Here is a 14,432-nt window from a genome sequence, read left to right as displayed (position 1 = left end):
GAGAGTATTGCCCCTGTGAAAGACTAAGGCACTAGAAATGGAAAGGAAAAATTGTATTCAAGAGACTTGTTTTTTCTGAGATCAAATCAATACAGTTTGGTGGTTTGCCAGATAAACTTCTTTAAGGAGAGTAGTGGGTTTGTTAACATGATTTAAATATTATAAAAGGAATGAGGATTCTGTTCTGTCATTCTAAATATGATTCCAGCTAGGATCCCCTGTGAAGTGTGATCTCCAGTGATCCCACTGTGAGCCTGTTGGCTATGTCAATCAGCAGTTCGTTATGGTTCACTTTTGTGTAGAGAGACACAAAAGAATGAGAAGGTAAAGCACTCCACCCTTTCCTGCTTAAAAACTTTACTCCTCTTCCCCCACATGAATACACCCTCACCCCCCTCCAATTTCTAAAAGATTGAAAGCTGTCAGTCGAAAGGGCATCCAGCAATGAAACTTAACTGGGTAGATGGAATTGAAATAAAATGAGATGTTCCTTAGTTCCCTCCAAGTGTAATAGTTCTCTGAATCTGAAAGATAATGCAGGTGATAAAGAACGCCACAGTCATAAAATAAAGAAGAATCCAAAGAGCATGCATCCCCAAGTCTCATTCTTGATGCCATCCTGTGGTACAACCAGGAAAATAATATTTAAAAGAGACTCTGTCAGCCCCCATGGCCTTCCAGCATTACGTCCTCATGCCCCCTCCTGGGCGTATCTGAACCCACTTTCTCTCCATATTTTTCTCTGCTGTTCACACTGCCATGCATGATTCTAGCAGTGGGGCAGAGAAGGAAAAAGTATTTTCTCTCTGTCATGTGAGATCTTAATTCAACAACATTCATCGAGTGGCATTATATACATCAAGCAGTGGCATTATATATGTATAGCATTTGCCTATATTTCTGTCCTCTGGAACATTCACAAACTTTTATAGCTCAAATCACTTGAAAATATATTTAAAGTGTGAAGCTAAATATGCAGATTCTGTTAATTATTTTGGTAGCCAGCCACATTAACCAGTTAGAAAGTGTATTTGTCATAGTGTTTTGGAACAGTATTTTTCAGTGTGGGCCATGACTTATCACTGATCATAAAACCAATTTAGCAGGTCGTGACCAGTATTTTGTATAATTTTTGTAAGTAAAATATAACAAAATAAACAATAGCCAAAGTAAGAATAATTTCATGAAATTTGTGTTCATTTTATGTGTATGTGTACTCTCATGTAAAATGTATTTCTCACTGGATGATGGCCAAAAGTTTTTTACAGTATCGTATCTGGACTAACTATTAAGGATAGTTTATTTGAATGAGAGGTTAATACAGGCCTAGAAATTAAATCCCCATGTCAGTATGGGAAGTCAATTCTAGTTTGTAGCCTTCCTACAAATGAATTTTCAGAGTATAACTTTTTTGTAAGATGGAGACACCTTTGTTGGGCAGGTTCTTATTTCTGAATTTAGAAAAAAAAAAATAGCAGATGTATTAGTTTCTTAAAGCTACTGTAACAAAGTACCACAAACAGGGGGCTTAGAACAACAGAAATTTATTGTCTCACTATTCTAGAGACCAGAAGTCCCAAATCAGTGTGTTGGCAGGTACATGTTCCCTCTGAGGGTGCTGGTGAATGCTGTTTTAGGTCTTTCTCTTAGCTTCTAGTAGTTCTTTGGCTTGTTGTGGCAGCGCAACCTCATTCTTCACCTGGCATTCTCCTGTGCACATGTCTGTCTCTGTGTACACACAGAGACACTTTTTAAGAAAAAGATTTTTATTAAAATACAGCAGTTTCGAGGTGGCCTCTTCTGTAAACCCTCAGTTACAGGACTTATTTCAACTAGTTTTTGGATGGTTCTCCAGGTTGATCATTGTATAATTTAGTTGTATTTTTAGTGTGGTCACGGGAGGAAGAAAACACAGCATTTACCTACTCTGCCATCTTGACTGGAAAGCCCAAATTTCCCCTTTTTCTAAGGAAGTCAGTCATATTGATTTAGAGCCCACTCGAATGACTTCATTTTAATTTGATCACCTCTGTAAAGACCCTGTCTCCACATAAGGTCACATTCCGAGGTACTGGGGATTAGGGCTTCAACACATCTTTTTGAGGAGACACAATTCAACTCATAACTGTATTTCAAATTTCCACTAGGCAGTCCAAAAAGTGGTAGAAATATTTTTCTGTCCTATTGGGAAAAAAGCTTTAAATTTTTGGAAGTCTTTTTGTTTTGTCTGTTTATTTTCCTCCAAAATAATACCTCTTATTGTTGGCTAAAAATTCATGTCCTGTGAATAGTAACAGCTTCAGCTCTTTGCATTTACCCTTTGGTCAGGGAAAATCAATTTGCTCTTGAACATCAATTGTTTGTTTTTATTCCTACTAGCTAGGTGTTGCATTTTTAGTCACAATATTTAGATAATAAATGGTAAAAAAAAAAAAAAAGCTTGGATATATAATAAAGAAGTATATAGACATCTACAAAAATATCCCCCAAAATTACAGCTGCAAACACTTAGCTACAAACTTATCTGAAAACTTTTACATTTGTTTTCCAAAAAGAACAGGGAGATATTTTTCCCATGTTCCAATGGGGCCAAACCAAAAACCTGAGCAGTAGAACAGACTTGCTACGTCACTCCTCAATTGGAGTGGGGCATGGCTAATGCCTGAGACTGTGGATAAATCAAAAATGCTTGATGAGCGTAGTACTTATGTTTTGCAGAGGAAGGAAGGAAAGAAAATATTCTAACTTCACTCACCTGATCATTCTCTAAGAAAATTCATCTAAAAATTCTTAGCACATTCTGTTGAAACATGAGGAAAAAACCTGAATTCTGTAAAAATGTTTACTTGATTCTTTTAATTTTATCTTTTCTCTTGTCTCTCACTTCCTCTTTTCTTTTCCTCTTTTTCTTTTTAAGCCCCATAGATGCTTTTACTAGTTTTTTCAATGAATGGAAACTAATCCTTAGCATTTGCCTATATTTCTGTCCTCAAGAACATTCACAAACTTTTTTTTCTAGCTCAAATCACTTGAAAATATATTTAAAGTGTATAGCTAAATATGCAGATTATGTTAATTATTTTGGTAGCCAGCCACATTAACCAGTTAGAAAGTTGGACTAATTGGAACATTTCAAAAGGGAATTGAATGGAATGGTGGTTTGATCAAGTAATTGAAAGTCCAGTCTGAATACCTCACTCTGGGAATTCTCTCAACAGTATTTGGTTTTCTTAGACATAGAAAAAACCAAGCTTTTCTTGATTTCAATTAGCTACCGTGTAATTAAATTGATAGGCATTGCATTCTGTTGGTTTCAGTTTAGAAATAGGGGAGCTCTTAAAGATTTTAAGTCTAGGTGTCATTCATTTATCTGCATTTACCAATGTTGTGCTATATTAAATAAGTTAGAAAGGACCCTACTAAAATCCTAATATCTATGTTATTGTCATTCTCATTTGTAGCTTCTTAGATTCGAACTATTCCTTGGGTCTATTTGATAAATGTTCTTCCTACAGGCAGTTGTTTTGAGAGAATATAATACTACATGTCTGAGGACATTAAGCACCTGATTACCTGACACTCATGAGTTGATTACCCAAATCTTTCAATATATATTTGAATTTTTTTTTTAAAGGCAAACTAATTGACCACTTAAGCTTGGTCATTATTCAGAGTCAGCAAACAGGAAATAATTAAAACATGAGGTTTATACTAGTAACCAAAGAGGAAATTGAAGAAATTCCAGATTGTTACAGTTTTTCATTGGCTTCATTTCATGACACACACTGCCTTTCATTCACATTACATGTGCTTATTTTAAAAAAAATTAAAAATGAATCAGAATTAATTCTCAATTTAAAAGTGAGGCAAAAAATGTGACTCATTTAATATCATTGGACATGCCTGAGGGTGGCACAAACCAGAAATAGGCATAAATAACTTCTGTACAGGTCTGAGTGCCTATAATAATAGGACAACATCCATTTTACACAGATGTAGAAATGGTGATCTTTTCAAATGTTTTTCATTTTGATGTGTAAATTTTGTGGATAAGTTTATTTTCTCAATTCTATTTAGAATTGTTCTTGGCCATTTTTCCTTAAAATTGCCTTTGAAATCAGTGCATTGCACTGATTTTTAGAACTGATTTAATCAATTCAAAATCAATGCTGTAGTTGTTTCAGAATTTATACCTTTGTCAAGATTACATTACCAAACCCCAGGCAAGGGTCCTTTTATGAAAGGGAAAAGAGGAATATGCTAATTAACTATCAAAATTGCTTTGTTTGTATCCTCATTTCCTTTTTGAATTATATTGTTCTCCTGGGGTATTATGCATGAGATGCTGTCCTGTGGACTGATGCTAATTGAGTAAATCTAACACCAAGCCTGCTTCATTTTATTTATTGCAGCATTTACGTTTCTCTTTTTTGGAACATAGAAAACTAGTCAAAATTCAGGGACATATCCAAATTAGGAATCTAATTTTGTCTTTCATTGACAAATTTACTTTGTGTAAATGCAGCCTGAAAAATATTTGCTTCTGATTAATAACTTGTGTTTGTATCTGGAGACGTTCTTGACATACTGCCAGTATGTTTTAATCAATTAATCACTTTATATGTTCTACCAGGCATCATGTCTTGCGGGTGGACTTTGACTAAGGTCAGGGTAAAGTTGCTGTAATCAAAGGTGTGACAGGGGGCTTAAGAGGTCTGCACAATCTTGTTGAGGGGTGCTGGAATGCAGACTAACCATCACATGAATTTTCTTTGCTGACCAATTCATCCCACTATATTTTGATAGGTTGAAATCGAAGGGAAGACAGTAAACAGTAAAAATAGACTAACGTAATATAATAATTTATATATCACTAGCTATGCAACGTGGATGTTATATGCCCACTCTGAGCCTGCTTTCCTCAAGTGAGGGGCAAGTACCAGGGAGGGTTTTTGTGAGGATTAACATGAGATAATGTAGACCATCTGGTGGTACCTGGCTGGTGAGTACATGAGTGAGGGAGAGAAGGTGTAAAGGAAGAAAGAATTTATTGACTTTGATTGCCTCTGCTACAAAGAGGTTTTGTACACGTTATGCAAAACACACAAACAGCTGTTTTCAGAACCTTGCACCATCTTAATTATCTCCCGAAAGCACTTCTAAAATCTAAGAAAACCAACCGTATTGATAACTGAGTGTTCACTAAAGGTCCCTTGTTTTCATTATAATTTGTTGCATGTTAGAATTAAGGACCTGTTTTGGGCAAAGAAGTATCTGTGTGCATGTGTGTGTGTTATAGAATAACTTTGTAATAAGATTTTGGTGATTGCCAATATAATATTACCAATTGAAGCAAACTTTTCTCTTATCTAATGATGCTTAAGAAAATTAAAAATAGAGAGAGAGAACATTGATCTTAACTAGTTGCTTCCCCAAAGGTGGTGTACACCCCAAGTGGTGTACAGGATTAGCGACAGGGGTTGAAGAAGAAAACGTTAGAGCTTCTTTTTAAATTTTATCTGATACTCATATTTCTACTTTTATATGTCTAATAATACACATAGGATATAGAAAGATACTTAGTCATATATTGAGGGGAGTAACTGCTTAAAAGTTAATTTTATACAAGTGGATAATCAAAAACGTTCAAAGACCACTCCAGTAGACAGTAAGGAGGAAAGAGACTCTTTGTTTTGAGGTTGTTTATCAGAAGGAAGAAAAAAAACCATGATAAAGAAAGGAAAAAAATATTGTGTATATTTTACATTTTTTCATTAAAGAGTTTTATATTAAGCTTCATATTGCTTCTCTGTTGTTTGAGGAACTTAAACTATTTTTATGATTTCACTTATGTACTTTCATATTATCTACACTTGTTAATGCTTAGAGTAACTGCAGAAGACAAAAAGCATGAGTGTTGTTTACTGATGCCCTTTTCATTGCTAGGGCTTTATTCCTGAAGTGGCTCACACTTAACAGGAATATTTTGAGGACTTTTTCTTACTTTCATCATCATGTTAATGAGCTGTAATTAGCATTATTGAGATAACTGAGTAGGTATTCATTTTAAAAGTTTATGTGTAATATATGCATACTTGGACTGGGCTTGTAGAATAAGGCAGTAACAATCTTTCTCTTGAAAGTACATGTGAATTATTTTTGCCTTAGGCTAATCTTGAAAGAAACCTCTCTTGATGGTCTCCCTTGAAGAAGTAATTGACTTTGGTTGGGTCCAAGGTAGAGTGTGTTTTACTAACCTTACTCTGTTGTGAAATTAACTCTAATGTGTCAAAACAAAATTTGTGACAGTTAAAATAGAGTTTTAGTAAAATCAGCGTGTTATAATATTAACAAAATTATATTAATTCAAAATTTATTTTTCTTTTAGTTCACAGGAAGATGAAAGACCTATGTCACCTTTCTATTTGAGGTATTTATTTGATTTTTGTTGGTCTATTACAGGGAATGGAGGAGGGTTAAGTCTCTTTTGAGTTTATTTGCCCATTTAAATTCTTTTCAACAGAATAGTCTAGAGTGCAGCCAGACTAAGCTTATTGGAACCCTTACCATATTGTTCCCGCTGTATTTTTCTTCTCTTTGTTTAAGAAATCCAAAAACAAAAGTCGATATAGTTGAAAAGACTGAAATAAGATATTTTGTTTTAAATTCAGAAATGTCCAGGTAGCCATTTTAATTTCATAAAGGATCTGATGATTAGGCTGTAACCTAAATTTAAAAACCTCTATTCTATACATATATATATATCAAGAAAGGGTGTGAATACAAGTCTTATTGCTGAAGAAGCCTTAGATTATGTTGCATCATTTTCTAGATAATGAAACTAAATATTCAGAAAGTTCATGAGCTTCAATATTATTTTCTAAAGCTTATAAAGCCAGAATAGCAACTACTAAAACAGATAAGTTTACAGAATTCAAAGTAGATGTTAGAGATCACCTCTCTAGATTAAAATGTTTGCTGTGTTAATGCGATTTTCAGTGAACCATCCCAACTTAGATATAACAAAGAATCAAGTTTTCTTATTGCATTTCTTTCCCCACTACCTACCAATTTCAAAGCCTTAGAAAATGCATTTGAAAATAAAATGAGCACAAATATTAAAGTTAAATTTGCTGAAGTTTTTAAAAATCCTCAATTATGAAATTTACTTTTTAAAAAGAAATGTCAGGATATATGAAACATAATTTGTGTATTTTTGAATCTTATTTGTTGCAATAGTCTCAGAGTGAGATTTAGACTTTAGTTCATCCACCAGTAATTCAGAAATGTGTCATAAGACCTCAGGTTTAGCCAAGCAACTATTCAGTAGTGTTCTGGCTTTTAGTGATTTGAAGCACATTGCATAATCACTCTGTGGCAAGAGAGGGAACATTTGAGGTTTCAGTTTGAGGCAATATGGTGTACCATTTGATTCATCCTGGTTTTCTGCCAACCAAATCAGCATATTCTGGTTCATAAGCTATCTCAACTGTACAATTACTATAAACACGTGAGGATGTTGTTGCTGAGCACATAGTGACTCTGGTATTTATCATGTAAATACACACAGTACTATCACATAGATGATTATCATATTAATAGAAATTAAGTTTTACACAGTGCAAAATATTATAGCACGAGATCTTGTCAACTAATGAGATTATTAGTTCTCCAAATGTCTTATCTTTATTACTCTGGGCAACATCAATCTATGTTTTACATAGTGTCGAATTTTTTTTTTTTTTTTTTTTACCACTATTATAAAAAGCAGATGGGACAAATTGGTTTGTAAGTGACAAGTTCTCAAAGACACAAATTGTGTTTTGTAATGTGATAATTTTTGTAATTACCAGACTAATAATGTAGTCTTGAAAAAGAAATTCTGTGCCTGCAAAATGAAAGTAAAAGAATGTGAAGAAAATTAATAGACTTGATGTATTACTAAAATCTTGATAGAAGCCATTTCACCTTTCAATGTTAAGAGTCATAAAAACTAAAATATGATAAAAAGTAGGAAAAAAGTGCAAACATGCAGTTTCTTTTCCTGAGTAACATATATGATAGTCTCAGAAATTATGTAAGAATTAGATTGGTACAAGTTAATTCAACTTTTTTTTCTTAATTACCCACTTGACATAAAGTAGGGGGTACGTATTGGTAAAACATGAACTGTTTTTTCAAATTATTTGCATGGCTGGTTTGAGATTGACTTTTCTAGTATACAGAATTTAAGTAGGAGAAAGAAAACATGATTGATAATTATGATTAAGTTCTTCTATATTTTTGGACTAGGAACATAACATGTCCACTGATAATTTAATTTATAAATTAGTGTACTTTTTGCACTGCCTCTAGTGAACAAATGAGTGCTAAATATCTTAAATATATTTAAATAAGTTTTTGTAGTTTCTTTGCCTTCCATTCCTTTCCCTTCTTCTTTATTAAAGATTCCTTTGCTGCAATGCCCCAAAAGGGGAATTATTGCAAGACTCATTGATTTTATGATTAACATGGTAAAAAACTAAATTGGCTCTTTTAAATCCAAAATAATATTTACTTTGCCTTTTGAAACATGAAAAATGATGAAAATTGCAGAATGATATCTTCCTTATTTAATATGGAATGTTATTTATTGTATTTTGACAATGTTGATTGGTCAAGGAGGTGCAGGGTTGGGAGGAAAAGCCCAATCAAGAGATGAGATACATCAGCTGAGATGGGTGTTCACCAGAAATAGATCCAGCCACAAGCAGCCAGGCAGAGGGGATGGTGGAGTACTCAGTTTGGTAGTTTATTCTGAAAGGTCCAGCATGAGGTAGAATGGCAAAACTCAGTGGTTGAAAGTCTGGAAGTGGCAGTCTTCAGGGAAACCAGATCAAGAGAGAGAGAAAATAAGAGCAAAGCAGAGCCCCAGTTTCAGAGGAAGGAGAGTAGATGATTCATAATGGAACTCACATACAGAAATCAGACAAGGTGTGGAGACAAGGTGCATTATTTAATACAACAAGACAGAGTCTGTGTTTGGGGTAGAGGATAGAGCTGGAGAGCCTACAGAGAGACTACAGTGCACTAATGGAGGTTTCAGGACCTTCCTGTTGCTGGAGGAAGGGGATAAATGCAGGACAGGGAACCAGAGAGGCCATTGCAATTGTTACCTTGCTCCACTTTTCACCTTGTAGAATTTCAGTTTCTGTGATTGCAATTCTCTTTCAACAGTCATGGCTGAACCACATTTTAGTCTACTGTACATTTCAGTTCTCTTCAATTTTTTCTGTAGTAAGGTTGGCCTGTTATAAATAGACATACACTCATTCTAGATTAAATATCTTCTGTGATAAGAACTCTGTCTTCTCTAATTTCAGTATTTCTCCAGCCTAAGCTAACTTACCACAGAGCCATTTGTCCATGTTTTTAAAGGAAAGAAATAGTAGCTTCAAATCTACACCTGCCGCTGTCCCATGTGGCAAGTTTATTGCAGCTACAGTAGTTCAAACAGTAGGTGTCATTGTTCCCCAGATGCTCGTTGGAGATTACCTGCCTTGTTGAGGTAAGGAAATGAAAGAGAAGGACAGCTTATGCCAAACCCTTAGTGAGATTGTCACAAAATGAACATGAACCTGCAAACCTAAAGTGAAGAACATTTCTTGGCTCAAACGTCCATGCTCCGGCCTCTTTCATAGTCTAGGCTGGAATCCCAGAATAGGAGCTTCTACCTCAGTTGCTTAGATTGACACCAAAGCAACTTTTGCTGTACATGTTCTGTGCAACATACAGCCTGTTATTGTCTGAATTCTTCTTCCTGTCATCTAATTAGATCTAGCCGGGATCTATTGCTAGTTCTATTTCTGTTTGCCTGAGTTTTCAGTATCTGCAAGCCCAGGTTTCTGTGGTTATTTCCACTGAGACTAGGGTTCTTTCTGTTTCTCCTCATCTCTGCCTGCTGCCACGTACCTTCACTACTTTCACATTCCTTATGGGCAGAGTCAGCCTGTCCTCATCCCATCAGACTTCGACCCTTGAATTCCTTCTTTTTTATAAGTTCCTGGCTTGTACATATAGCCTGTGTACCTACAACCTGTCATTCCTGTACTTTATCAGATTCCTAACTATGTGCTTCAGGGGCTGCATACCTGTAACCAGTCTCGTTCACTGGGCTTTCACCAGCTCAGCTGGCCTCCGAATGGTGGTGTCTCCTCGCTTACCTAACACCTGTCTTCTAGCAACTGCACTGATCTTCCTCTGCTTTCCCTTTCTCATTTTGTGCTCCATTGAAAACCTGAAATTGACAGTCTGTATCAATTTCAGCCCAAATTTTAATGCTCACAGTGCAAATTGAAGCCAAATTACTGTTTTAGCAAATTTGGAATTACTTAGGGTCAGCTTCAGTTTTTCATATATTTTTTAATTTTTCTGAAGCGGGAACATCAAATAGATTTATTTCTAACTTAGCTGTTTGGCATACAAACTCATTCTTTAGGAATTTGTTAATTTTTTTATTACTAGAACCTAGCAATCATCAATTTTATGAAAATCTTTTAACTAGAATTTTCGTTGATGAAAAAAATTTAGCTTTGGATAAATTCAGATTAAAATATTGCCTGACATTTAATGGAATCTGGAAATTATATCATACCACTTCTATTTTGATGTATAGAAAAATTGTTTCTAGATTATTTTTACAAAGCTTTTTGGGGATTCTCTCTCCAAACAATTTGTGATAGAATTTGTAAGTTTATGACCTTTTGGTCATATTTTATTAAATTTTAATAGCTTACTTTTCTCCTTAAGCATACTCCTAAATTGTCATTCTGAGGTATAAATCTCACATTATTAAATGGAATAGTTTAGGGAAATACAGCATATCAGACATTATATTTGTTTATAAGCCTGTTTTGGGCTACTAACAAGTGGAACAAAGAAGCAGGCAATTTATTTAATTATATACTTGATTTTTTTCCCCCAAGATGATAAAGTCAGCTAGATATTTGGGTGTCTTTAGACACAAATAACTGTATATTTAAAATATTTGTTTTCTTTGTCCTTTTTGACTACAGCAGTGTTCTAAACTGAGGAGTTATATCACCTCTGCCTGTGGAGCTTTTTTTCTCTTATGGGATGGTAAAATATAAATGAGAAAATTTTCCATTTTAATCATTTTAAATTAATTTTTAATTGCGATAAAATATACATAATATAAAATTTACCATCTTAAACATTTTTAAGTGCATTTCTCCTAGTAGTGCTCAAGAGTTCAATTTCTCCACATCCTTGTCAACACTTGTTATTTCTTCTTTTTTAATGACGGCATCTTTATGGTATGAAATATGTGGAGCTCTTTAAAAATGCTGGGGTCTCACTGGAAAAAATTCTGAGTCTCCAGAGGGGCTGGGTGTCCGTATTTTCAAAAAATATCATAGAATAGTCTTTTTAACTTATAATGCTGAGAAAACTAGATATCTTTGTGTAAAAGCATGAAGTTGGACCTTCATCTGACACCATATACAAAAATGAACTCAAAATTCATCAAAGAAGAAAACATTGGGCAAAAGCTATACAACATTGGATTTGGCAGTGATTTCTTAGATATGACACCGAAAGCATGAGAAAAAAAGAAAAAATACACAAATTAAATTTCATGAAAAATTTCTAAATTTTGTATATCAAAAAAAAAAAACATTATCAACAGAGTAAAAAAGCAACTTACAGAATGGAGAGAAATATTTGCAAATTGTGTATCTGATAAGAGATTAATATCTAGACTATATAGAGAACTCCTAAAACTCAACAACAAAAAACAACTCAATTAAAAAATGGGCAAAGAACTTCAATAGACATTTCTCTGAAGAAGATATACAAATGGCCAATAAACACATGAAAAGATGCTCAACATCACTAATAATCAGGGAAATACTAATTAAAACTACAATCAGATATCACCTCACACTCATTAGAAAGGCTGCTATCAAAAAGAAAATCATTGTTGGCAAAGATGAAGAGAAGTCGAAACACTTGTGTATTACTAGTTGAAATATAAAATAGTGTAGCTAATAGGGAAAATAATATGGCAGTTCCTCAAAAAAATTAAACGTAGAATTACCATATGATCCAGCAATTCCACTTCTGGGTATATACTCAAAAAAATTGAAAGCAGGGTCCCAAAGAAATATTTGTACACCTGCGTTTGTAGCAGCATTATTCACAATAGTTAAAAGATGTAAACAACCCACATGTCCACCAACAGATAAATGAATAAACAAAATGCAATACATGCACACAATGGAATACTATTCGGCCTTAAAAAAGAAAAGAAACTTCTGATACACAACATGGATAAAGCTTGAGGACATTTATACTAAGTAAAATAAGCCAATCACGAAAAGACAAATACTGTATGATTCTACTTCTGTGTGGTACCTAATATAGTCAAATCCATAGAAACACAAAATAGAATGGTGGTTGCCAGAGGCTGGGAGAAAGGGAGAATTGGGAGTTATTATTTAGTGGGTATAGAGTTTCAGTTACACAAGATGAAAAGAGTTCTGAAGCTGGATGGTGGTGATGGTTGTGCAGCAATGTGACTGTACTTAATGCCATACTTAAAAATGGTTAAGATGGTAAATTTTATATCTATTTTACCACAATGAAAAAAGTGTCATGGGAGATTTTGATGCACACTTCTAGCTGAAAGCCACTGAACCAGACCAACAGGCTAATTATTTTATACTGCAGCATGGTTAGAGATTTCAATACTGTTTATTATACAATTCTTTAGGGATTCAATATTGAGTTCTTGACATCTGAGAATCATGTCATATTTTTTGCATAGTAAGAGATAAGTATAGATTCTGGGTTTACTTCTATCAATGCTAATGAAAATATTAAGCATATGTTTAGGCTATACTGAGAAAAATAAATTATATAAATATTTATATTTTTATGCTTTTCTTCAGTCTCCCTCAGTATGAAAAATGTACGTTTAGAAAATGACACCTTTGTATTCATTCTGTTGAGATCTCTTGCTGCTTCATTCTTTAATCTCTCTGCCTCCCTATAGACTTCTATTTGTAAAAACTTCAGACTTCAATAAAATATAAACCTCTAGTTTAAACAGGTAGCAGACTAGCTTTGCCTGATATAACTACTCCCAGCTTCCCATTTAAATTCTAATAATGATATAAAAGACAAAAACTAGAGATAGCTTTATAACAATAAGGACGAAAACCATATGTCACATCATGATGGGATGAACAGAGAAACATATTTTGCCTTGCAGACTTCATGTTCCACCATCTAAACAATACAGTAAGCAGAAAGAGAGGAGGGAAAAAAAAGAACTGACTTGGATTCTTTCCAGTGCATAGTGCACTGACCACTAAAGTAAGTGGCATTCCTCCAACTGAGCAGAAACTTATTTTCTGAACCATCCAGACCTAAGTTGCATATTATTTTTCTCTGCCCCCATCAGCTTCTTTATTTCACTATTTAGAGACTAGAACGTTCCATATACCAAACAGGAGAGAGTATGCTCAGTCACTAACAAAAGCATTGAGAAAGAGATAAAGGCAGGAAGATTATTAGATTTAATGCATGCTTTCAAGTGTACACTGCACAAAGACAAACTACAAATTTGTTTCTGACTCCAGCTTAGTCATGAAATTGGACCAAACAACAAGTCCACCAAAGTATGCATTGTGGATTGTTCTAGGGCAGACTTATATACTGGCTCTTAAATTCTAATTCCAAAAAGAGGCATCTGTCCACAGCCAAAGGACAATGAAATTAAGAACAATCTACCTGTCCAGGTTGTTGGTAATGGCTCAGCCTGGATTTATTGTCCCCCCACTTAAGAACTGTTAAACACAAATATCTATTTAAGACCTGTGAAGAAAAATTAGAAACTAAGGAAAAGGATACCCTGAGGACTCAGTGTAAAAACAGATTTTAGAGAATTGTCTTTTCATATGATTCAGAGGAACACTTGAGAAGTAATATTGCTAATCTTCTCCAAAAATGCTGAAGGACATAACCAACCCCTTTGAAACATTAGTAGGAACCTGTAAAAGGAGAATAGATCTAGAATTAAAAGGCTAGAGACAGAGAAGAATAGCTTAAATAAGGAGAGAAAAGGGAGTCTAGAAATGTTTTAACTGATTTTTTAAAAACTATGCGGGAAGCATTAAAGAGAAATTATTAAAAAATAAATCAGGTACATGTTGAGTGAGAAACTTGAAAACCTCTCCCAAAATGAAGAGGAAAAATATAAAGCAAAGAAAAATAATGCTAAGTATGAAGGTCAGAGATTGGAAAGCCAACTAGAAAATTATTACAAGGAAGAACGGATAAAAATAGAAGTAGACATCAAAGTTAATGTATGCCCAACTAATTGACAAGTAAATTTAAATTTTATTTTTAATTAAGAAGTAGAGACCTGA

The 14,432-nt window shown here is 34.1% G+C and overlaps 1 protein-coding gene across 8 annotated transcripts in view; it reads left to right on the top strand.

Moving 5' to 3' along the window:
* Positions 1-14,432, top strand: part of FAM13A (family with sequence similarity 13 member A) — a 240,562-nt gene that overhangs the window by 158,002 nt on the left and 68,128 nt on the right. For 5 of the 8 annotated variants that reach the window (XM_015588465.2, XM_006910727.3, XM_025046022.1 and 2 more), the window contains one exon: positions 6,389-6,430. The exons of 2 other annotated variants lie outside the window; for them this stretch is intronic. In XM_015588465.2, coding sequence (XP_015443951.1) covers positions 6,389-6,430 — 42 coding nt within the window. Of the gene's footprint in view, positions 1-6,217; positions 6,238-6,388; positions 6,431-14,432 lie in introns of those variants that run through there. One more of the 8 variants, XM_025046023.1, reaches the window with a different exon arrangement.

The sequence above is a fragment of the Pteropus alecto genome, unplaced genomic scaffold (genome assembly GCF_000325575.1).
Source record: "Pteropus alecto unplaced genomic scaffold, ASM32557v1 scaffold63, whole genome shotgun sequence".
NCBI lineage: Eukaryota > Metazoa > Chordata > Mammalia > Chiroptera > Pteropodidae > Pteropus > Pteropus alecto.
This window is presented reverse-complemented; position numbering and strand designations above follow the sequence as displayed.